Here is a 23,310-nt window from a genome sequence, read left to right as displayed (position 1 = left end):
AAAAATCTCACACGCTTGCGGTCAAAATGTCAAGACTTATTGTCTGATTCAGAAAGTTTTCCATTAGCCCTCCATGCACCCACTTTCCTTAAATCCCTTTTTTCACACTTTGCTACATTTAAAGGCTTCCCCTTTGTCCACAGCTCCTCCCTGATCTCAGATCTGTCTTTTCACCTTGTTCATTCATCTCTTTTGCAAATCTGTATTAATATAAAAGGTTAGGGCAGGTAAGTCAGTCAGTCGTTGCCCCCCCATACTCCACTTTGCCTTTGTTTCCCCTCACTTAGTCTCCTTTGTCTGTAGTCCTGCCCTCGTTCACCCTTCGCTCTGTCAGCACTTAATGGAAGCATAATGAGCTTGTTGTCTATGAAATGATGATGAGGAGGAGTGAATGCAGCTGCCTAATGATCAAAGACCACCGCACAACACACACAGCTGGACTAAGGCGGGCACGTACGTGCCTATACACAAATGAAAGAAACAGCAACACGCGCAGACGCAAACAAAGATTAATGTTTGCCTGTGCACAGACGGCGTCTACTAAAGCACAGACACACAAATATATTTAAATTTATCCTCAGTGGAGATATACTGTTAGTAACTTGGACACAGAATCAGGCCAAATGCTATTTTTCTCCCTCCTAAGCTCTCGGCATGGCTTCCTCGCCCCCTCCCTTCCTTGTTTCTTCCTCTTTCACTCTCTCGCTCTCACTCCTTCCAAAAAGGTAGTCAGGGCAGAAATGGGTTTTCGTACTTCATAAGACTGCGGTTGTGTGCATGTGTCCGTGCACTGTTTGGCATGCGTGCACATGCATGTGTGTCTAAGATTTGGCTGTAGTCTGTGCGACGACACCCACACTGCAGCATTTGACACAGCCGGAGGGAGCGAGGAACAGGAGAGAGAGAAAGGTGGAGACACGGGGGTAGGCAAAAACAATACGGGGGGAGGGGGGGTAATTTTTTGTGTATCGATGCATTATGCATGTTTGATGTGCACACTAGTGTGTGCATGTGTCAATTCATTTCCACGTGAGAAGGTGCTATTCCAAACTGAGCATAGTAAAACCTGTGTGTTTATGCATATGGTCCCACTACATCACACTGCATGCATGCTGTTCAGTGCCCATAGGCAAACACATAAATATACAATCCATGTCCCCTATTTTGTGCGTGGATATGTAACACATGTTTTCATTTGCATCAGTTTTTGGCCACTGTGTTTGCATCTTTCTGGGTATTGTTTTTAACAGCGACCTGCAGACTCAACTCACATACACGCCAACTTAGACTCTAGTTAAAAGTTTCATCCTGGCATGCACTTACACAGCGTCTGGAGACAAAATAACAATAAAATTCAAAACACTGCTCACAGTGGATGAATACCAATTAACTCCAGATGTATTTGACACTTCTGTGATTGCTTTGTTGTTTGTGACTCACGCACTTGCAGCTTTATAGTAGAGAGTAACTGTAACTCAATTAGGGCTGGATTATATAACAAATCAATATGATATTAAAACTACCTTCAGACATCGATTTACAAAAATGCTTCAATACATTCTTCTTTATACATGTCAAAAGGAACATAATCACTATAACTCCACAGAAAGTTGATAAAATTAATTTATAATCCTTTCAGTGTTTACATCTATTTTGCTCTTCATATGCGCCACATAACTTTTAATCAAGAAGCACAACTAATTAACCACCACACGCACACACACACACACACACACACACACACGCCATATAGAACACATTTGCAGGCGTTATATCATGTGTTAATTGCTTCTCCGCACTGAATTTCATTTATAATTTAAACAGCTTTAAAACAGCCATAAAAATGCAGCAAAGCTTCAGCTGTGCACTCGAAAGCATAAGAGCGAAACAGAGAGGAGAAGAAACAGAGGTTTCGAGAGAGTTTGGATAGGAAAGATGGAACGTTGAGAGAAAGGAGAAGTGAACGTAAGAAAGAAAATGGTCGAGTAGCAAGAGGCTGGGAGGAGGAAAAGGAGACAGAAGGAGGAGGTGAAGTAAGTGGACTGAAGTCTTGTACACATTATCCCTTGCATAATCAGGGAGCTACACTAAATAGGGAAAACTGCTGATGCCAGTGAGTCTGTTAATGAAACACACACAAACACAAAGTGTGCACTAACAGCTCTGCTTCTCTTCTTTCTCTTCAATGGAATATATGCAGCGCAATTTTCTGGTTTCACTCTGCATCCATGGCTGTGATCAAAACAGTCAATGCAGTTGACAGAATATTGTCTCAGTGCTTTGTGTGCACGAGAACAGACAGAAAAGTGCTCCAGTGTACTGCTCCCTCAGTCAAAAGACTCTAAAAACTTTGTCTTTACAATTTAATTTCCCCATAGGCAAATTTTCCTCCCATCTCTCCTCATCAGAGAGACTGCGTGAAGCAGCACATTACTAACAGTTCTGCTCGCGTCAGAAGGTTTTGTTTGGAAGATTTGCTCCTCATCTCTCCTCAGTCCTCAGGAGGGCAGAGCCAGCAGGAAGCAGGACAGTTGTGCACTACAGTAGACCCATTTAGATGTACTGTACACCATTAGCATGCTAAAATAAGGAGTAATGTAGTGCAAGCTCGTCAGGGTGGCAAAATAAGGCCTGATGGGGAATCAGCACCCCAATGCGGCGCTGATGGTTTCATTAGAAGCTAAAGTGTAATTTACAGGCTTCTGCCAAAAAAGTAGCCCTGCATACCCATCAGTAGTCAGGGACTAGTATCTTTTTTTCAGAAGATGTCACTTGTTAATCCAATTAGAAATTAACAAATTGGACTGGACTTCCTGACTGCAGAGTTTAATGTCAGACTGTAGGTCAGTGTGCTCATGCTCACATAATGGAGTATTCTAGAAAACAATGGAGCTATAAAACAAGGGCAGGCTCCTTGTGCTTTAATCAAGACTGCAAGCATACAGTACTGAATTCATGTTTATCTGTGGCTAAAGTGTAGCTGTAGACCAGCAGAAACACAAACACATCCACCAAAACTTGCCCTTGAGACTCCCACCAGCAATACAAAGTTTTGTGCTGCCTTGATAAATCAGATGAGAGACTTCTCCCACGTTTGCACCTTTGACCCGGCCTCTTCCTTTGCATTTATTATGACCGAGTTACTGTGGATAAACTGACTTTCAATATACCCATGAGTCTTCTGGCAAAAAGATACTCATGTGTTGTGGCAGAAAGCAGGTGAGATAAGTGGGGGGTGACATATCGTGACATATCAAAAAGTCTGCAGCGGGAAAGGAAACTTTGACTGAGTGGGTACAGACGACAAAATAAAAGCACTTTTTGATGTCACACAGTCACTTTCTCACTTTTAGTACAATCATTTGACCCTTGATTGCTTTTAGGGACATTTTGACATTCTGTGGATAATTTAGACAACATTATCCAAATCATGTGTGTCTGTTTGGCTGTTCAGATCTTTTTTTTTGTAGGCGAGATGTTTTGATTGCTAGTTTAGATCTCACCTGAATAAATTAAGCGCAGCTCTGTTAGCTTCATCACCATTTTCAAAATCACTTTGCTTTGACACGAGGCAGTGAACAGCGCAGTTACCCTGCTTCTGTACTCACCACTGCTGTGACCATTTATTATTCATAAGTATGCAATTTTTCGCTGTTCTTTAGTGTTATTACTGCACATTGTGATAGGAACAGTGCCAAAGCTGGCTTGCTGCTCTCCTACCATTTTCTCCTCCCATCCACCAGCTCCATCCTTCTACCTTTCCCTGGGCTCTAATTTCAGAAAAGCACAGTTGGCTTGAGTTTCCCCCAGCTGGCGGAAAGAATCAATACCTCCCCTCTTTTGTCTTTCCCTCACTTCCTCTTGTCTCAGTCCCTGCATCCTCTGACCACCTCACTCGCTTTCTGTATTCTCTTTTCTATAATAGCAGGTTTGTCTTCATCCCTTTTCTTCCCTGTTATCCTCCTCCATCCATCCATCTCCACCTGCTTTGTGCTTTACTGTCTGTTGCTTTCTCACCTTCCAACCTCCCTCCATACAGTCCAACCCCCCCATCTTTGCCTCCCTACTAGACAGACAGTCTCACATGGCTGCCTTTCCTGTCTACGGGATTCTATTCCAAAAAAGCCAAACTCACAAACTCCTGTTCAATAAGCAATAAGGAAAGCACTGATCATTCCAATATGACTCTCACTCCTGGGCTTGAATTTCCAAATGCATACAGCGCACACACACACACACACACACACACACACACACACGGATTCTGCAGGCATGAGCACAAGCCACGGATGCTCAAAATAGCACACATCCAATCACAAGTGCCAATGTCACCCCGACATCCAAGACTCCTGCACTACTATGCATCCTACATTACACACAGCACAGCAGGATCTGCTTTCTGCACACAGTGGAGCACAAGGAGGAAACCCTTTTAAAACACATGCATTTATTACCCATTTGTACTAAATTCTCTATTTAAATCTATTTATTCAGTGTTGCTTTGTCATTACAGCGGTTATCTTGTTATCTTATACATTTCATCATTTCTTTTTTTGTCACACTGTTGTGTTTCGACTTCCTTCGGACCACTTGTCAATCAAATCGCGTGGGCTGTGCTGCGACACTGTATTCCTGTGGGCTTCCTGTGAAAACTCAGTTTTTCTATTAGTGAGCTTCCAGACACTGGCTGTTTACAGCAGCTCTCTGGTCCTGATTTGGGTAACTGCATCACAACATCAAAGAGAAGCAGAATCAGTTTATTCATGTGTAAATGATAGGGCTAAATATTGGTGCTGATCGTGTAACTCGATTCATTTTGATTCAATTTGATCTTTAGTCTTAAAGATTCAATTCAACATGAAAGAACTCAGAACTTAGCTTGGAAACTTAAAACTTATTTTTATAAAGGCAGACACAAAAATGACTTTTGTGCTACTTTATGGTTCAACTACTTGCAACTCAGATAAGCAACTTTAGCCAAGGCGTAACAAGTAAACATTGCCAGCAGTGAACAATCTACACCCTCTTACGCCTGTTTCTGCACTATGCAAGTTTGTGCTACGATTACCCGCAAGAAGTATGTAACACTTTACAGCACCAGGTCAAACACCAAACTATTTCTGCTGTGTTAAAAGACCACAGGTGTTTTGGAACACCAAAAAGACAGGGTTTTCAAAACGGGGCATGTCATGCCAGAACCTGAGCTGGACAAGCGGGCAATATAACCAGGCTCAGCAGCCTTTATGGACATAAAGTCAGAGGCGAAAAAACAGATGGAGACTTTGATAGACGGAGTTAAGAATCATAAATATACCCTTTACGCAATAATGGTTAAACTGTTTACAAGTACTCTGTAAAGAGTGCTTGGAGAATCAAGGCAGTAGCTCAGTCTGTAGGGACTTGGCTTGAGTAACCGGAGGGTGGCCATTTCAAGTCAATCATGGACCACAGTATGGAGTGTGAACCACTAATCAGCTCCTAGCTTCCACGGCGCAGCTACGTGTATTTCAGAGCCTATATATGTCAAACTTGAGTGAAAAGAGAATTTCTCCATTGAGGGATCAATAAAGTTCATCTTCTTTTTCTTCTTCAAGGACGAATGAGAGCAAATAAGTTCAGCAGCGACAGAAGACAAAGAGGAAAGAAGAATTTTTTTATAGACTTAGATACTGAAGAATACTGAATATGGAAAAGAACAGGGACACAGTGCAAAGCAGAAGAAAGAGAGATAATAGATGAAGACACCAAAGGAAAAGTCTAGATAAATAGAAAAAGACAGAAGACATGAGAGGCAGAACATCAATAAGTAAATTAGAAAAAGACACAAACTGAAAACTGACTGATGCATGAGCTCAACTTGGGGAAAAAAAAAAAAAGGAGTGGAACATTTTTCGTCTACCCCATTTCCAAATGCTGCTTTTCATGATGGAATATTAAAATATGCTTTCAGGGCGTAAAGTGCTGCTACTTCTGAACGGTCAAACATACAGACGCACGCATGCAGGCAGAGTATTTATGGATCTGTAAGTAGAAATAATGTTTACAGTGCACCGACCACCTCCAGGGACCAAGTGTCAATCTGAGTTTAGGAGCAGTGTGTGTGTGTGTGTGTGTGTGTGTGTGTGTGTGTGTGTGTGTGTGTGTGTGTCTCTCTACTGGGGACATGACTCGTCTGAGCGTGTCATCTCTTCACTCGCCATCACCATGGTGATTGACAGCAGAACTAATTCCACGTTTAACACCCTCGTTGGATTGACGGGTGCGTGTGTGTACACACAAACAGAGCCCACAGAGGAATTGACACATTGGCGGACACACACTCGAAAGCAGCGTTTTTGGTCACCAAACACAAAGTAATAAAGTTCTATGAGACGTCAGGAAGTAACGCTTTATTCTCACAGGGGAAATATGGACACATTTAGACATATGAAAAGAAAAAACAAACACAGAAAGTAAATCCACACTGGCACCCGTCACCCTGTAGCTGAATTCAAACACTCAAATGCAATAAAAAAAGAAAATATATCTGTAAATACTTAAATTCAGTAATTTTGGAAACTTAATTACAAAAGTATCTCTTCTGACATTGGCAACTTTTACCTACCACAACCGATGAATGATTAGCATATAAAAAAATAAGTAGCGATTTTATTTGTTCATTTTATTCAGTCCAACATAAACCATCCTGCTGTCATAAATATCCACCAAAGCAACAGATGTGCATCAATTCCATAACCCAACAAATTCACAATTTACTTCTGTCTAACTAATGTTTGCCAAAAAACTACAGTGCCCAGCTGCTCGAGGAAATCAAATCATGTATATGTGATCCATTTTTAAAGGATTTACGTCTTTGCTAAGAATGAGGGGGCCTGGAGATGAGTGCTGTAGACAGAATAGGGAAAACAAAAAGTAGTGTGGAAGACAAACACATTGTTCTTTCACAGGGACGTCTTCCACAAGAAAAACAAAACACTTAGAGCCTGTAGTTATAACGAGCAAAAAAAAAACTACACACACGTTTAGGTTAGCCTGCATGTACAGCGCCGTGCTACCCTGCTCATGCACGAACATATACACAGCTGCTTTGTTGGCAGTGTTGATGAGTTGCTGACATATTTCTGTCTTTGAGGAGCAGTTCTCTCGGGGGGATAGCGGGAAAACAAGCAGGCAGACAAGCAAAATACAGAACACAAACAGCAAATTACTTCACCACTGTTCTCTAAAACACTCAAACACAAATGACGATTCTCTTCAAAAACATCCCACACAAAGATTTTGAATCTCCGTCTCCTGGGCTGCTCTCTACATCTCACACTTTAAAAAACACGGCAAATTAGAATTGTCCGCCCTCTTCCACTCATCTCGCCTCATGAGTAAAAAAAGAAAAAGAAAAAAAAAGGAGGGTCGATTTCTGGCCCAGCTTCAGTGCTGTCTGCTGATGTTTTACCTAAGAGAGTTAGACTCCATCATATACAACATAAAATGCAACTAAATCTCAAGTGACAACGCTCCACAAGTAAAATATTCATTATCTCTATAGATAGATAGATAATTCATAATTACAGCTCCACAAAGTACGACAGTAAATCTGCCTCCTGCTGGTCTTAAGGTTAAACCGATAAATATGCCATGAAACAAAAATGGCAGGCGGTGAGGTCTTGCGATATAAGTCTAAGACGCACACACACACACCGAGGCAAATGTTGAACTAATTAGGCTGATAGTTGTGTTGCCCACAGACATCTAAAGTGAGCTTATGTGCATACTAAAACACTAATTGTCAATGAGGTGTGTAACAACCATTTCTTTAGTGTGGCTTTAAAAGGAGGTTCAAACTGTAGAATCACAGACGACATTAAAAAGAATAAAATGCATTAGAGCAGCTCAAAAAGCTTAATCATTATGGATCAGCGACTCACGTTTTTCTTTATACTCCTTCACAGCAGCCAACTCTGCCAAATCCCCCCAAAATGATATAGAGGCTTGGGAAGAGTGCACAAACTGCAACATAAATACAGGATTCACTGCAAGAAGTGTGCAACAGTCCACAGTGTGGGACAGACAGTGCAGCAGAGTACAGAAGAAAATGTAAAGTCTGGAGAAATAGCCAAAGGCGTTGTCAGTTGGATAACTAAATCTGCCCTTTTTCACAGAAAAAAAACCCAAAAACAAACATCATACTACCATAGACAGAAACAGATCCAGCACTTCTGTACACACATTTGTTTGATCTACACAAAAAAGGGCTTCTGCATAATCTGCCTCCATTATTTGGTATGTCTAACTACTGCAGAAGGGTGAATAATAAACCAAATTATCTGAGTAATCCAACTCTTCCATTAAAATGTAGTCCTTTCAATTTTCTGCACACAAAATGAGCGTTAAAGGCACACTGAGAAAACTGCAAGTTCAAAAGTAGGAAAAAACAAAAGAAAATGCAACTGACTAGAGCTTATAGTAGTGTGGTGGCTACATATAGGAAGCCATCCATCCTCCACCTAACCTTCCTGGTACTCTATAATGTCCCTGCTGCTGCATTGCACTTATATTTATGAAGTCAAACCCAGAAGAACAATGTGCCAGCTTGAGGTTATCCATGTGACAACTAGTGCTGAAACAGAGATGGTTTGTGGAGAAAAGGACTAAACCAACCTGGGAAAATAAAATCCAATCTACAAGGTTGACAGAAAAGAACATTAAAAACAAACAAGCGTAGGCAAGCCTGGCTAGACCGCACAAGAGCTTGTGGAAACACCGTGAGGAGCTGAAGCCTTTGACCTCACTGCACCATTTTCACGCAGTTCCACAAGATGCACCCCTAAGGAAATGACATTAAATGTGTCTGATTATAAAGCAGCCCTGCAAAGAAAACAGTAATCTGTTGTCAAATAACAGCGCCTTCCTTATGAATTATGCAGCTGCCCGGGTAGCCAGTCAGCAACAAATAGGCCACTTTTCACTCGTTATTGACACAACCATCTTGGGGCAGTCAATGCAACTTTAATGCAGTCAAATTTAATCTGCAGTGTCTGAGGCGTGTTATTTTATGTCTGTGTGGTAATAGTCCATCATAGGACTGTGCAGCATATACATCCTCAAAGACAGAACATATAGTTTGTTGATGGTTGAGAAAAGGGTATTTACGTCTAAATGCACATATTCAGCAAAGCAGACAGGACTCTGCTGCTACCTGCAGCTCTATCTACTCCAGACTGGTGTATTCAAACTTTCTCAACCTACTGCAGATGCAAAAATACCCCAAAACAACTGCTGCATAGCAACACTTACTCAAATATAAAAAAATAAAGAAATTAGCACATGTAGCACATGGATGGATGAGCAAGCAATGAAGGGCCCAATCAGTGGACCAATCACTGTGATTAGGGAAATCTCACACTGCTGCATTGAGATGCATCATTAATAAAAACTAATCAGGACTGGCTGAGATACTGCACATGTTGTTTGAAGCTATAGTCCTTCAGCTGAAAACACAAAGACAACAAAGCAAAGACACGGCAGTCAGACAATATGAGAGCTGAAGAGGGAGAGAGAGCATTTACAAAACAAGTACATAGAATCAGCTGTTTGAGTTGCAGATAACACATAAAAGCAACGCGGGCCATTTGACAATATCTCTGATTTTCTTCTGAGCTCGGGCTTGATATCCACTCTGCGCTCAAACCCTTTTTACCGAGAACTTCCTGCAGCCGTCAGTGTTGCCAGGCAACTTTGTTCTCTAGGACATTCTATCAGGAAACGCCGTGGCCTGCAGTGAGTTCAAAGACTGCGCCATTCCTCTGAAAGACTCAGATGGAGGCTGCCGATAATGGGAGATGGGCAATATGCGCAGACGGCGAGCTGAAGGGGGACACAGTGCCGGCACTGTGAAGCCGCCATTAAGACCAGATAAGAGCCGAGAAATAGCAGGGGGTGTGTGTGTGTGTGTGTGTGAAAAATGAGGGTGTGAGTATACAGAACCAAATGTGGGAATAGTATATCATCCAGTGTTTCTGTTTATACAGAAAATCCTTCTACATGTATACCAAGAGTGGGAGACTTTTCATAGAGTGGTCTGCTGTGTGGGTGCAGGCAGAAGCAGGAGAAACTATGTGTGCAGTTAAACATACAGAGCACAGTGCCATTACATTCCAATGAGCTGCGGATTAAAATGAAAAGGCTCTAATTGCGCTGCAAATTGGGCCGGACGCATTAAAGGTGTCTGAGCACCTGGCTTTGAGTGCAGCACTGAGCGAGCTGAAGTGTGAATGTCTCCACAAGAATCGCAAACTATGAAAAAACGGCCACTCGAGACGATGGCGTGTTCCCCGTTAATGCGTGTGTTTGTGTGCAGAAAATCTGCAGCTTAACACCGGTGCACACGTGCCGCACAAACGCATCATCTCCATCACTTTTTATTCTGTGGGGACCACAGGACACATTAAAAATAAATGTCGCCGTGCACCATCTCCCACTCTTACACACATACACAAGCTGTGACAAACACACACGCATTAATAATACCCGGCAAAGTAGCAAAGTTCAGCCTCGGTGTTGCTTAGGGAGCAGGTTTCAATACCTGCGGTGCGAGCCGGGCTCAGCTCTGAAGTGGAAGCCTTCACTGTGGGGACTGGCACAATGTGAAATGTAATCACAACACATAGCAGGGAAATGCAACGACAAGGAGGGAAGGAGGGAGGAGAGGAGTGTTTGGAACAAGAGAAATGCAAGATGAGGCAGAGAGAAAGTGAGACCCCTGCTGATAATTTGCAAACGCTGCAGGTTTGATCCTTCCTCCGTGTGTGAATTCTTCCACACAGCTGTATTACTATACTTGTGAGGACTTATCCAGGGCAGGTACTCATCGAGGAGAGACTACTTGATTGATCCTATACATTGTTGTCTTTTCCTATTTAATTGCACACTTTTAACAAGGCGTCATTTCGTAAATCCTGAAACTCACATCTCATCTCTGATCTAGCATCTCTGATCTATATAAACTTGTCGTTTGTACACTTCAAACGAACATAGTGAATATAATTAGTGAATTGCAGAAGTGCTGGTTTTTTTACCTTCAGACAGACTCCAGAGTAGCTGCTCTCCCAAAATGTCAAACTTTTCCTTTAATGCAAATCATGTTTTCCAAACTAGTCACACCACGTTCTTTCCACACATTTTTAGTTCTAATTATCGTTGCTGTTATGCTTAATGTCTATCACTTTATTCCTAATTACTAGTCATATTCATGATTATCTATTTTTATCAAGTGATCTGGAACATTGTGTAACCTCCACTCATTTCCCTCTAGTTTTTTTTATTTTAGGGCCCATGAATCACTGAGAAATACTAAGCTTAAAATATTTTACTATCCCGTATTCATCCTTTTGCGATGCATTTTTGTTTAGGTGTGCATTAAAAGTTGGAATAAATATTTTAATATTTGCAAACAACAAGCTTCTATCTGTCTCTACATTGTACACATTGCTTTTATGAGCAGGGAGTGAAATATGTTACGGTCAAAGGTGATTATGGCTGGTTTGTACATGTGAATTAAACACTGAAACTGAAAATAGAGCTCAACGCTAAAATCATTTTGTCTCAGGCTTGAAATTCAAGAAAATCTTCCCGCTGCATGCAACAACGCCGACAGCAGCAGTGAGCTCTCCCACACAGACAGCACATCGCAGTGTTGCCTGCGTGATGGAGCTCAAACGTGTCCTTGCACCGAGTCAATCGAAGTCCTCTCAGGAATCATAAACGGGTGTGTGCGCGTGAGGCCGCATGCACGCTTGTACTCTCGCTGGTACTTATCATCCACACACTGTCGTTTAAGGAGCGACATCACTCTTTGGTTTCAAATGATAATGTGCAGAGAACAGTCATGGACAAGAGCTCGCCACTGATGCTGTTAAACACACAAGGGGACATGGTTCGTCACTTTAAGCAGACAAGTTGTGATTTGATTACTGCAGATGAAACTACAAGAAAATCACTACTGGAGTAAGGTCACATCATGAGTATCATATAAAGTTTCTCCCTCTCTCGTATAACCATTTCACTATCAGTATCATTCAAGGTCATTTTTTCAGCAAATCACCATCCTTGTCTCCATCCTCCTCTCTTCCACTCTTCTCTCTTTACTTCTATCCATTCCTCAACAGGGCCATTACCTGAAAAGGCCATTACTTGAAATCTCCTCTGAGAGATGAGGCTTGACTTTTAAGCGATGCTGTCATAGTTGAGCCAACTTTTTGGCAACACTAAAGCCAGGCGTCTGTGATAACGTGATTTGAAATTACAAGGCGAGCTTTCAGTTTGCAGGGGTTGTTTATGCATTTTTCTATCTAATCAACAGGCCAAATGGTGACTATCGTAAAACAGTTCAAAAAAAAAAAAAAAACTGTTCAAACATTCATTTCCAGACGTGCATACACTGCCTGCGTTGCTGACATCTTTTTCCACCCATTTTCAAACTGCATTTTCATTTTCGGAGTTCGGCCAACACACTAATGTCCTCCTCATCCAAGTCGCAAGTATATAGCACATTAAAATTCCTGGGAAGAATCCAGTTGTTTTGTAGACCAATTACAGACTGAAAAATGAAGAGCATTGGGAGTATGCTCAGACTTCCTAAAAACAAACTCAATGCCTGAGCGTCTTCGTCTGGAAGGGGTTTTCAGTTTCAGTGAGCCACTTCTCCTCAAGTCTGCCAACTTTTGTTAACAACTGGTCAAAAGTGTGAAACGTTGCACATTCAACCTGCCGACACCTGCCTTGACATTTTAGAAGAAAAACTGCTTCCTTGGGAGTAAGCTGCCTTAATATCAGGCCACCGGAACATGAATATTCAGCATTATTTTAATGCACCTACCAATTTGTACATTCAGTGATTAAAAAATGATTAAATGGGCTTTTGTCATAAAACTCCCCAACCCCCCCTTTCTGTTCATTCAGAAGCTTTTTTCCCTGATGTGATAAAATGGTCTAGTTAATCTGAACCTTTGGGAAATGCCCAGTGTGACTTTGGAAATGCAAAAAAAAAAAAAAAAAAAAAAAAAAGGGTTGGGGGAGATGAAATCTCGAGCGTGGCTGATGTGTACAGATTGCAACACACAACACAAAACACAAACGTACCTGTTTGGCGAGGTTGACGGCATCAGCATGGAGTCGGTCTCTCAGATGAGGGTCCAGCTGGAAAGCCGGAGCAATCTCCACAACCTTCAAAACAACAGGATGTTATTGACAAAGCCACAATGGCCACAACATTGTCAGAACAGAAACGCAGGATTACAACAAACAATGAAAATGTATATATTCCGATGATCTACTCCCACAAATCCTGCATCTTATACAGCTCTATTAATTCACTTTGACACTTATGGCACCATCTGGGTAAAAACAAGCAGCTAAATCAAAACATTATGTCACATTCTCGCTTTTAGTCTGACACACCAGACCTCAAATTATTTTATTAATGTATCACTGAAGGAAATTTTTGCATTTAAAATTCAGTATTTTAAGATACAGTGATCATCAAAAGCTATGATATGCTACCCCGCGTAACTTTGATGTAATGGCACTATTAATCATACTATTTGAGGGCTCCCTACTAATTAGTAACCGTAAACAAAATCTTGAAACTGCAAAACATGATTCATTATGTTCATATGCTCTGCCTGATAAACTAACTGCATGCTGCCATCCAACAGCAGAGGGTTTTTTGGAGAAAACAGTATTAATGCCAACAGTGAGAGTCGAACAAAACAGTGAAGCAGCAGTGCCAAAACAACGAGCTGAAAGACTCTAAAATGCCCTGTTACAGCTAAGGGGAACTGTTGAATCAGAATCATTGCTTCATCACTACAAACCCAATGAAACATCCTCATTTGATCCATTGTTTATATGAAAGTATCAATTATTTCAGCTTAATATATAACATTTAATAACGACATCAAGTCCCTAAACTTTCTTTGAGTTCACAACTTAAGATAGCAAAAGTACCGAGTTACTTTCCAACTACCATTTGGTGAACGCCATCATGTGTTTTAATTTTTTTCTACAGTAGCCATCAGTTTCATGCAGTGTGTGTCAATTTAGTTTCACCAAAGCAGATGGAGTGAATCATGTGTGGTCACATTTAGCCTTTCATTTGGTCTTGCGACGGCTGCTGGGTGGGTGGAGTTCGCTATCCAAAAGGAAAAAAACTCAATCCAATTCAAAACAATGTGCCCTATGTCTGATTTTGAAAAATTAAAAAAAACATAACTCAATTACATTTTTTTTTTTTTTTTTTTTTTTTTTTTTTTAAATCAAATCTCATCCCTCTCCAAGTATGAATAGCACTTCCAAGTCGGAGAAAGGCTAAAAATATCCTATGGGCGCTCTACTATCCCTAATCTATTTCAACAAGCAACTATTCTTGTTTGAGATTCAAAAAGATCTTAGATTAAGGGCAAAAGCAGATTAAGTCTCACAGAATCAAAGAACAGCGGCTCTGGCATGAACAGAGCCACTAATATGATTATCATCTTTAATTTGATTAAAAGGCAAAGTAAGAAAGTGATGGAAACACATGATTGAAACTGCTTTGAGGTGACTGTGTGTAATGAAATATTACACATGTTAATCAGCGCCCTCTGATGAAAGGCATTGTTATATTGACTGACGATTAGATAACAGTTTCCATTTTCTCTTTCATGTGGTATTCACACATTTTTTTTGTTATTTTGGACAATCAGGTGAGGCGGTAATACTTCATTTCTTTTCAGTAGCAGACAAAGAAATCTGGGGAAAAATAGCCCTGACTAATGAATGAGAATCACATCCAAAGAAACCATTTCCGTTGATCCAAGTTGACTTGGTGGACACTTTATAGCTGCTGCAGTTGTTGCCAAGACTCCCATTCACTCAGCACTGGCAGTGGCCAATTTTTATTGGTATATAATCCTCTTACCCCCTGCTGCTCAAGACACCCAGGGCCACCAGTGCTATAACAATCATTGCTATAATCACCTTATTTGTTAATATGTTGCTTAATTGGCCTGTTTGCCTAAAGAAGAGGGAAATAAAACAATATGGCCTTTTAGATTCGGCAGACTGCACCGCTTGCAGGCGTGATTCCAGTTTATGACCTTTGTTTCACGCTCGCCGTCACCGTCACCATCCACTTCATGCTAATCTACGTAATACCACAGAAATGCCATGAAGATAATCTTAAATAAATTCAAACATTAAGTTGGGGTAGATGAATTTTAAAACAAGGACTTCACCTTTTGGTGTCTCCGCTGAATGGAGCAGTCTCTCTCGTAGAGGTGGATGACATTACCATATTTATCGCCTGGAGAGAGAAAGGGACAAAGAGAATTAGGTGAGGGAGAAGAAAGAAAATTATAAGATAATCAGGGGGATGAAGGAAAAAGGAGCAGCTGAAGTTCACTGAGGTAAGTCCATATTAGTCAGACTCTGGTTTCGGGAGTCAGAACTTAAATTGTCAATGTGAGACTCCTGCTACAACCCTCATCTCTAAAGCAACCAGTCTGTATACAGCATGAAAGGACACATAATATACTGTTCAACATTGTGTTGGCTGTTAGTTAATTGTCTGCTAATTGATAACTGTTACAGCTCTTGTATGTATGTTCTGTATCTTCTACAGTCAGTGGTGGTCAGCTGGCAGTAAACATGTTTGCACAACAGCTCACGAGCCAGTATTAACTCAGCTGTCTCTGTTGGCCATGTGACCTTTATCTTGTACATATCACTGACATTTGTGCTGGTTTTTAAATATGAGATGGATGATGTTGAGTTGATGACATGTCTCCGCTTTCGGATCATTTATTTTTTCCTCTTTATATTTCAGTGCCACAATTCACATTAATCGCACGATCTGACACGCCTCAGAATTGATAAAGGCGAACACAGATTGCGGCCAGGAATTTATTAGGCCCATCTTACACAGTATGACCTGCAAGATCTCAGTTATTGTGCTGTGTCTAAGGGCCTGAAAGGGAGCAAAAATACAGGAAGGGTGAGAGAAAACGCACGAGACGGACAATGTGGGGCTGGGAAGAGAGAAAGGAGAACGAAAAGAAAGGGAGAAGACAAAAGGGGAGAAAATGGAAAACATTTAATCAAAAGTGAAGGAGGGAAAGAGGGAGGGCAGGAAAATAGAGGGCTGGCAAAGACATGGCTTTTAACAGGTAATTCAGAAAATTCACAAAATCCCTGCATGCCCTAAAGACAGTAATTAATCACAGTGACCACACACACACACACAGTAAATGCTGAATGCACAGACACAAACACACGTACAAATCTGTGCCAAACCAGAGGCAGATGTATGATGATCACAAAACCACTTACAGTAATGTACACGTGGACACGCACACTGTACAGTGTAGGCCCAAAGTGCAGACACACTTCCTATAAGTGTCGGTGTTGAATTTCAGCTCTATAATATTGAGTGGTAGTAGAGTTACATTCACCATAATAAGAAATAATGGCTGGAGAATCCTCTGCTGGCCAATAAATCTTCTTCACTCTCATTGTTCATATGTCTCGCCTCCTCCGTCAGCACTGCTACTGAGTTCATGCACCTCTATGCTGCTTAATGAACTTTGCCTTTACCTGCGTGTCCGGTTTTTGTTTATGTGGACTGATCAAACACAAAGGAAGTTGCAGAGTGCACTTACCAAGGATCTGTACTTCAATGTGTCTCGGTTTTTCAATAAACTTCTCAACAAACAGGGCTCCGTTCCCAAAAGCCGTCAGGGCTTCAGAGTAGGCCCGCTGGTAATTCTCCTCAAGTTCCTGACAAACAGACAAGAAAAATCCATATGTGTCTGAGTTAGGGCTGCTATTCAAGAAGCCATAGTGTCAGAGGAAAAGGATGTGTGTCTTTCTTGAATTTGGTGCAGCACAGACGATATTTCTGCATGACGTCAGCTAATTTAATTTAGTGCAACTTTAATTTCCCTCTCATTCACATGTGATGTTGTGCCATTCTCTTCATGTTTTTTCATGTTTACATGCCCATAGGGAGCCATACCCTTCCCAACATGGACCAGGCTGTGGGAGGTCGTGACCAAGCATACTGAAGGTTGTGACTCAATCTGTGTTTGTCATCTGTGAAGTTCTGCCAGGCCCATCCAAAAACCTCTGCTGGGGAAAGACTGAGTCACCCGTCATACCCTTATTCCCCTGTTCCTCGGAAGAGGATACTCGAGCCCTTCCTCAGCAGTCATCTCGCAGCCTTGAGAAAAAGATGCTCTTGGCCGCAAAACAACCACAGCGTCGGCAAGAGACCTGTGTTTTTGTCAATGCAGCTTCTCGGAAAACATAAACCTTTCAACCATGCTATCTTTATTGCTCTGTTTCTTTCTCCCACTGTCAGGATTTATGACCGAACAAGTTTGTGAAAACCTAAAACATTATATACTGTAGTACATCTTACATACAGTATAGAGTTGCTTAAGTTCTTGACAAAGTTTAGTGGCATATTTTAGAGGACTAAAGATAGAATGGAACTGAAACAATAAATCTAAAACTATGACACTGTAAAACAAGTTTATTTTAAGGGATCTGCGTAAGGTCAACATGACACTGTGATAACCTTGACATGACTTCATGTATATGAAGATTACCAGTTGACATTGTTTAATAATGTCTGTTATGACAATATTATAATCACAAACATGTTAATAATGTCTGTTATGACAATATTATAATCACAAACATGCTATAGCAGGCCAAATGATCAAACTTATATTTAACTGCCATGTGGTTGGTTTTGGCTGCATATTTATTTTCAACTTAACTAAAGCGGTACAATTTGGACCGGTCACAAAAGATGTCATTAAATGTTATTACCATTTTCTAATGTGTCATAACAAATGACATAACTGACCAAATAACAATGACATCCTTCATGTTCAAGTCAGGTGTCATACCAAGGTTATGACTCTGCAACGTCAGTCTTAAGCACGCCGCTCGAAATAAACTAATTTGATTAATTGATCATTTGTTTCATTTGCCAAGCTAAAATGTTAAATGTTTGTTGTCTCCAACTTCTCAAACTTAGAATTTGCTCTTTATATAGACAAAATGATTAATTGAGACAGATTAATCAAAGAGTCATTACAAATCCACTTACCTTTGACAATTTGTCAGCATTTTGTCAGTTTATAGTCAGAAAAAATACTGAAATAAATCTCCCCAAAAATAAGGAGCCATTTGTATAAACAAGCTGTTAAATAATATCCACAACTTGCACCAAGTTATTTTGTGTTGGGAAAAGTAATTTCACACCTAGCAATGTTGTCAAATCAATGATGAACCTCTATTTTTGTAAACGAAAGAAAAGACTCAAAGTTATTCAAATTCAATTAGTACTTCTTCCACATCAGTTCAGTCCGTCTGTCAGCTTCAGCCACTGGAGCTTTGATACATGCTGCTCTCCTTTTCTTTCACTCTTTGAGAAAACACATCACGGCAGACTCGGAGCAAAAATCTGGCACTTTAGTTCTGCCTTGCTTATCAGTAAACATACACATCTCATCCTTCAATATCTGGAGAATAGTTAGGGGCTCTCTGTTAATTCAGCATACAAATGCCCAACGAGCTGGCCTTAATGAAATAAAAAGTCAACCTACACTTCCCAACAGTACAGAGAAACCTCTTTACAATTTCCTCACATCATATCGGCTGGAGCTGCTGCGGCCCCTGTGACTCGACTGAATGACTAGAAATGTCAACAACTAATTAATTAGACTGGGGTACAACTCGGAAAAGGTCACACTTTCCAATGGATTGCTGACTTATGAGGCACAATTACTGCGGCACAACACAAGACTATGCCATTCCTTGTGTAGATCAGGGAGTAAGGGTATAGAGCCGCTGTGGATGATATTGAACATAGTCATCGTCAAATGTAATTTGAGTTTCTCTGGGTCAAGGGTTTAATGAATGTCATAGCTGGTGAAAGCTCCCAAACAATAATAGAAAAGAGGAATTGATAACTAAAGAACCTAACTTTGCACATATTTAAAAGGCCTTTGGGTCTTTAATAAAAATAAAAAGGCAAAGCAAAAAGAAATAAAGAACAGTAACAGCTACCAGCCATGAAGGACGAGGCGGTGGCACTGCTTTGTGCAGCTCTGATTCACCATTGATCTCTGCCCTCTTCTATCTGAATGGACAACAACCAGCTGCCTGCTGAGAAAAGTTTGACATGCTTGAACTTGAGAGGCAGACGAGGGGGTGGTGGTGGGGAAGTTGACATGGACGGCAACCACACACACCCTCCTCTCTGTCCAGTGCCTGTTACAGCCTTGAGGCAGATCTGCCACTAGGCCTCCACTGAAATAAAGAGGGGTGACAACCTCATGGTGTCTTGGGGGCCTAAAGGAGTTCATTTTCCCTGTTTGAGTCGCATATTCTGGATAAATTCATCCACTAAAAAACATTAAGATCCTCCTCATATATTTAAGACCTGGGTAACCGCAAAACGCTGCTGGTTTTATTTTCCAATAACAATCAGCTGAGGTTAACAGAGTTTTTCTTTGAGGTTAAAACACTGCACTACTTATCTGAATTTTTTCACAAGCATCTCCCAAAACACCACTTACAGTGAGTGAGCAGCTGTGGCTTTCCATGCCGAAAAGCCTTGTGAATACATTTTAAGACTCAGGGTTTATTTAATTGTCTGTAGCTGAAGCAGTACCATTATATATTAACATACAGCATATTCAACATAGACAAATTAAAGAATTGGAAATGCAGACTGTGGCCACACTTGGTACTATATAGAAATGGTGTACATTATGTATACGGCAGCGTCTTACAGTCTGTTTTTAGTTTTCTGGACTTTGAGGAGTGCATTTATTTTTGCATTATTGAGCTCCATTCCATCTCCTCCATATATTTTGGAGGCACACATGCAAGATGCATTACATTGGTTTTATGATCGTCTTCCATCTTGAGATGGGCATTTGAAAAGTGGGGCCTGGACAGCTACAATATTGAAAAGACTATTATTATTTTCAAGCCTCTGACATGTAGAAATCACTCTAGGTGACAGAGTCAGTTTCCGAGCACAAATTCTCCAAAAAACACAGGGTGATTGGCGGCCAAAGAGATAAATGACCAGGTTGTAATTTCCAAGAGATTTCACCTTGATTCAACACAAACAGAAAATTAATGAATATGAAAACCGAAACGAGGCCAGCAGGCCATCAAGTTAGGCTTGTTGTCTCCTTCCTGGACAAGATTTATGTTGTTCGAGCAAACTATTAAATTACAGCTCTTTCAGAAGGAAGCAGTGGCTGACGGGCTCACCTCGTACTCTCTGACCACCCTCATGCCACGACCACCTCCTCCGTAGGCCGCTTTGAAGATGATGGGGAAGCCGTATGTTTGGGCGAACACCTGCGCCTCCTGCAGGCTGGCAATGGGGGCATCTGTTCCCGGGACCACAGGTACACCTAAGACAGTAGGGTGAGTTGAGTAATAGGATACATTAGTGATAAATGTTTCACTTTAAAAGATTCAAAATGCTCTATTTTATAGCAAAAAAAAAAATCATTGAAGGCTGCCAGGCTCTATTAACTTCATATAGCATTTGAGTCCCACAAGGTCAAATTTTGTTTTACAGCTGAAAGGAACTGCTTTATGGTGCAAAATAGGAGGACGGCTGTTAAATCCACATAAACAGAGCTTCATTTTTCACAGTTTCTTGCAGTGACAGATGGAACAAGTTAAAGGCTGGAAAAGATGGTCTAAAAATGTTCACCCCCCACAGTAAAGACAAAATTAATGCTTGGGGAGTAAAAGCCAAAGCAAATGCTAGCAGAGCAATATCAGGGTGAAAGGTGGAGGGAGGAAGGGGGAGTGAGTCATCGTCATGTCACAAGCATCCAGGGTTTAAATCTTGAGAAACAACACTAACACTACTACTGGCATCAGATAGACACCAACAACCTAACATACCTGCAGAGATGGCCAGAGAACGAGCTTCAACCTTGTCTCCCATCTTGCGCACCGTTTCTGGGGACGGTCCTATAAACATCACCCCTGCGTCTGCGCAGGCCTGGGCAAAGTCTGACCGCTCAGAGAGGAAACCGTAGCCAGGGTGGATAGCATCCACGTTGTTGTCCTGAGAAGTGAGAGTAATAGATGGAGAAAAAAAAACAAAACAAGGTTATTCATTACATTCCTGTGCTGTGTGCCTGTTGGCTTAGGCTTTAAAATTGAAACATGTCCACTATTAAAGGAAGCACTAGTCTAAATGATTTTTTAAATTTCACATTTAATTTTCAGTTTGGGCTCAAATATTTGCCAGTGAAACGCAGCCCAGCTAAGCAACAGGAGTTCTGTTAAATAGGAGTCACTGCTGTGCCCTGGTTAACACACACACACCCTAACCTGCATACTTCAGACACACACACTCGGCTGGTGAGTGAAAAAGATATAACACTTATGGCAAAGGGACTGTAAGCTAATGGCATATTTTATTCTAAGTCTGTCTTCGTGCAATCGCTTTAATCATCATCTACTCAATGGACACCAGTAGGAGACTGAATGAGTAGACAGGCACGCATAATTTGAGGGTCACACACACACACACACGGGGCAGCAGACAAATACAGTAGCTGCCGAGCTTGACAAATAGAGCCATCTCTGGATCAGTAGTGCCATCTGCTCTTGGATACGAGACGGACTATAATTATGGGCTGTCCTGTTGTTAAGGGAGCTGTTACTGGCAGGCCAGGGGAGACATGGAGCCACACACACGCAATCAGGTACACCTCACACACGAATGCAAAGAGACACGGACAGTAGATGATGATTCTCACACACACACACACACACACACACACACACACACACACACTAAAACAACACCCTACGGCTACACGCATTCATACAAGCAAGATCATACACTCATACTTTCACAGTTGCGAGCCGACACGCACACTCTCACATACAACACAGCTATAAAGCCACACAGAAGGTGCTGGGACAGAGACGGATGGTTATTTTGGTCACCCAGTAACAGAGTGATACACAGTGTGAAGAAGAGGTAAACATACTCAATGTGTGTATGTTCTCTCTCCTGCTCTCAACACACACACACACAACTACTTTGGTGGCGTAGGGTGGCTGGGCTCCCAGATAGGCAGACGGATTTTGAGAAATGAGTTGCGCGGCAGAGGCTCCCCGACTTGGCTGGCCGACCAAATGCCCACGCACAGAGCTATAAACTGTGAGAGAGTGATCAGAAAAATGATATGAACAACTGGCAGCGTCCTGGAGGGAGGGCAGGAGGGAAAGAAGGTAACACACATCTGATGAAGAGATGGAGAGGGAGATTCAGAATGATAGTGGAAAGGAGAGAAAGGGTCAAGGAGGCAAGGAATGATGGACAAAATGAAGGAAACGCGGCAGGTGTTCCTTTTCCTTCCCTCCAGCCGAGCTAAATATAGACTTAGGATGGAGAAAAAGGAAATAAGGGATTTGTCAGTCACTTTTCGGCCTAATCGTATTAACACTGAAATCCATTAAGTTTTGATGTATCGATGAGAGGAAAGTAGCAGAGTTTTTACTTAAAGATCAAATGTGAGGTGAATTGGCAGAGAATATTTTATCCACTACATAAAAAGTCAAGGTGACAGTTGTTGGTAGGTTTAGTTTTTCACACTTTCACGGTGCGAGTTGTTCACCCCTGAGTCTAGTCTTTATGCTAAGCTAAGTTAATCTCCAGCACGTATTGTAATTTAGTCACATATTTTTGTGAGACCCTTCCTGCTCATATCCACAGCATCTTGCTCTAACTGCTCTTTACCTTAGCTACTCTGATGATGTCGGGAATGTCCAGGTATGCTGCAACAGGTGGCAGGCCCTTTCCAATCAGGTAAGCCTCGTCTGCCTTCTGTCTGTGAAGACAAGGACAAAGGAGTTAATATCAGCGCGGTGGAACGGGGGACGGCAGAGGCATATAAAACACACAGATGTGCACCAGCTCTCTCGGCTTCATGGAGGCATATCCGAGCTCAGTAAAGAGTAGGCAGCACTATTTACTCAAATAAAGCCCACTTTAATCACTCAGCTAAGTCCTCCAATCAGCCATTAAGATCAGTAAAATCAGGTGGAAGTACAATGACATAATAATTAGTCAGTGAATACATTCTAAAAACATTAGTACGAGTGGAATAGGAAAACCTCGCTGTGAGGAAAATTAGGATGTTGCTGCCTGTAAGCTAAGCAGCGTGATTATCTGAATGTCTGTTATGTCAATAGAATATACTTATGTCT

At 41.4% G+C, this 23,310-nt stretch overlaps 1 protein-coding gene across 4 annotated transcripts in view; it reads right to left on the bottom strand.

Annotated features, from left to right (window-relative positions):
- pcxb (pyruvate carboxylase b) overlaps positions 1-23,310 on the bottom strand; it is a 263,642-nt gene that overhangs the window by 227,252 nt on the left and 13,080 nt on the right. For all 4 annotated transcript variants that reach the window (XM_010753969.3, XM_010753977.3, XM_019255626.2 and 1 more), the window contains 6 exons: positions 22,841-22,931; positions 20,986-21,151; positions 20,335-20,480; positions 16,692-16,809; positions 15,270-15,337; positions 13,135-13,218 (listed from right to left, as the gene is read on the bottom strand). In XM_010753969.3, the coding sequence (XP_010752271.2) occupies positions 13,135-13,218; positions 15,270-15,337; positions 16,692-16,809; positions 20,335-20,480; positions 20,986-21,151; positions 22,841-22,931 (673 nt within the window). The remainder of the gene's footprint in view (positions 1-13,134; positions 13,219-15,269; positions 15,338-16,691; positions 16,810-20,334; positions 20,481-20,985; positions 21,152-22,840; positions 22,932-23,310) is intronic.

The sequence above is a fragment of the Larimichthys crocea genome, chromosome III, assembly GCF_000972845.2.
Source record: "Larimichthys crocea isolate SSNF chromosome III, L_crocea_2.0, whole genome shotgun sequence".
In the NCBI taxonomy this organism is placed as follows: Eukaryota; Metazoa; Chordata; class Actinopteri; family Sciaenidae; genus Larimichthys; species Larimichthys crocea.
This window is presented reverse-complemented; position numbering and strand designations above follow the sequence as displayed.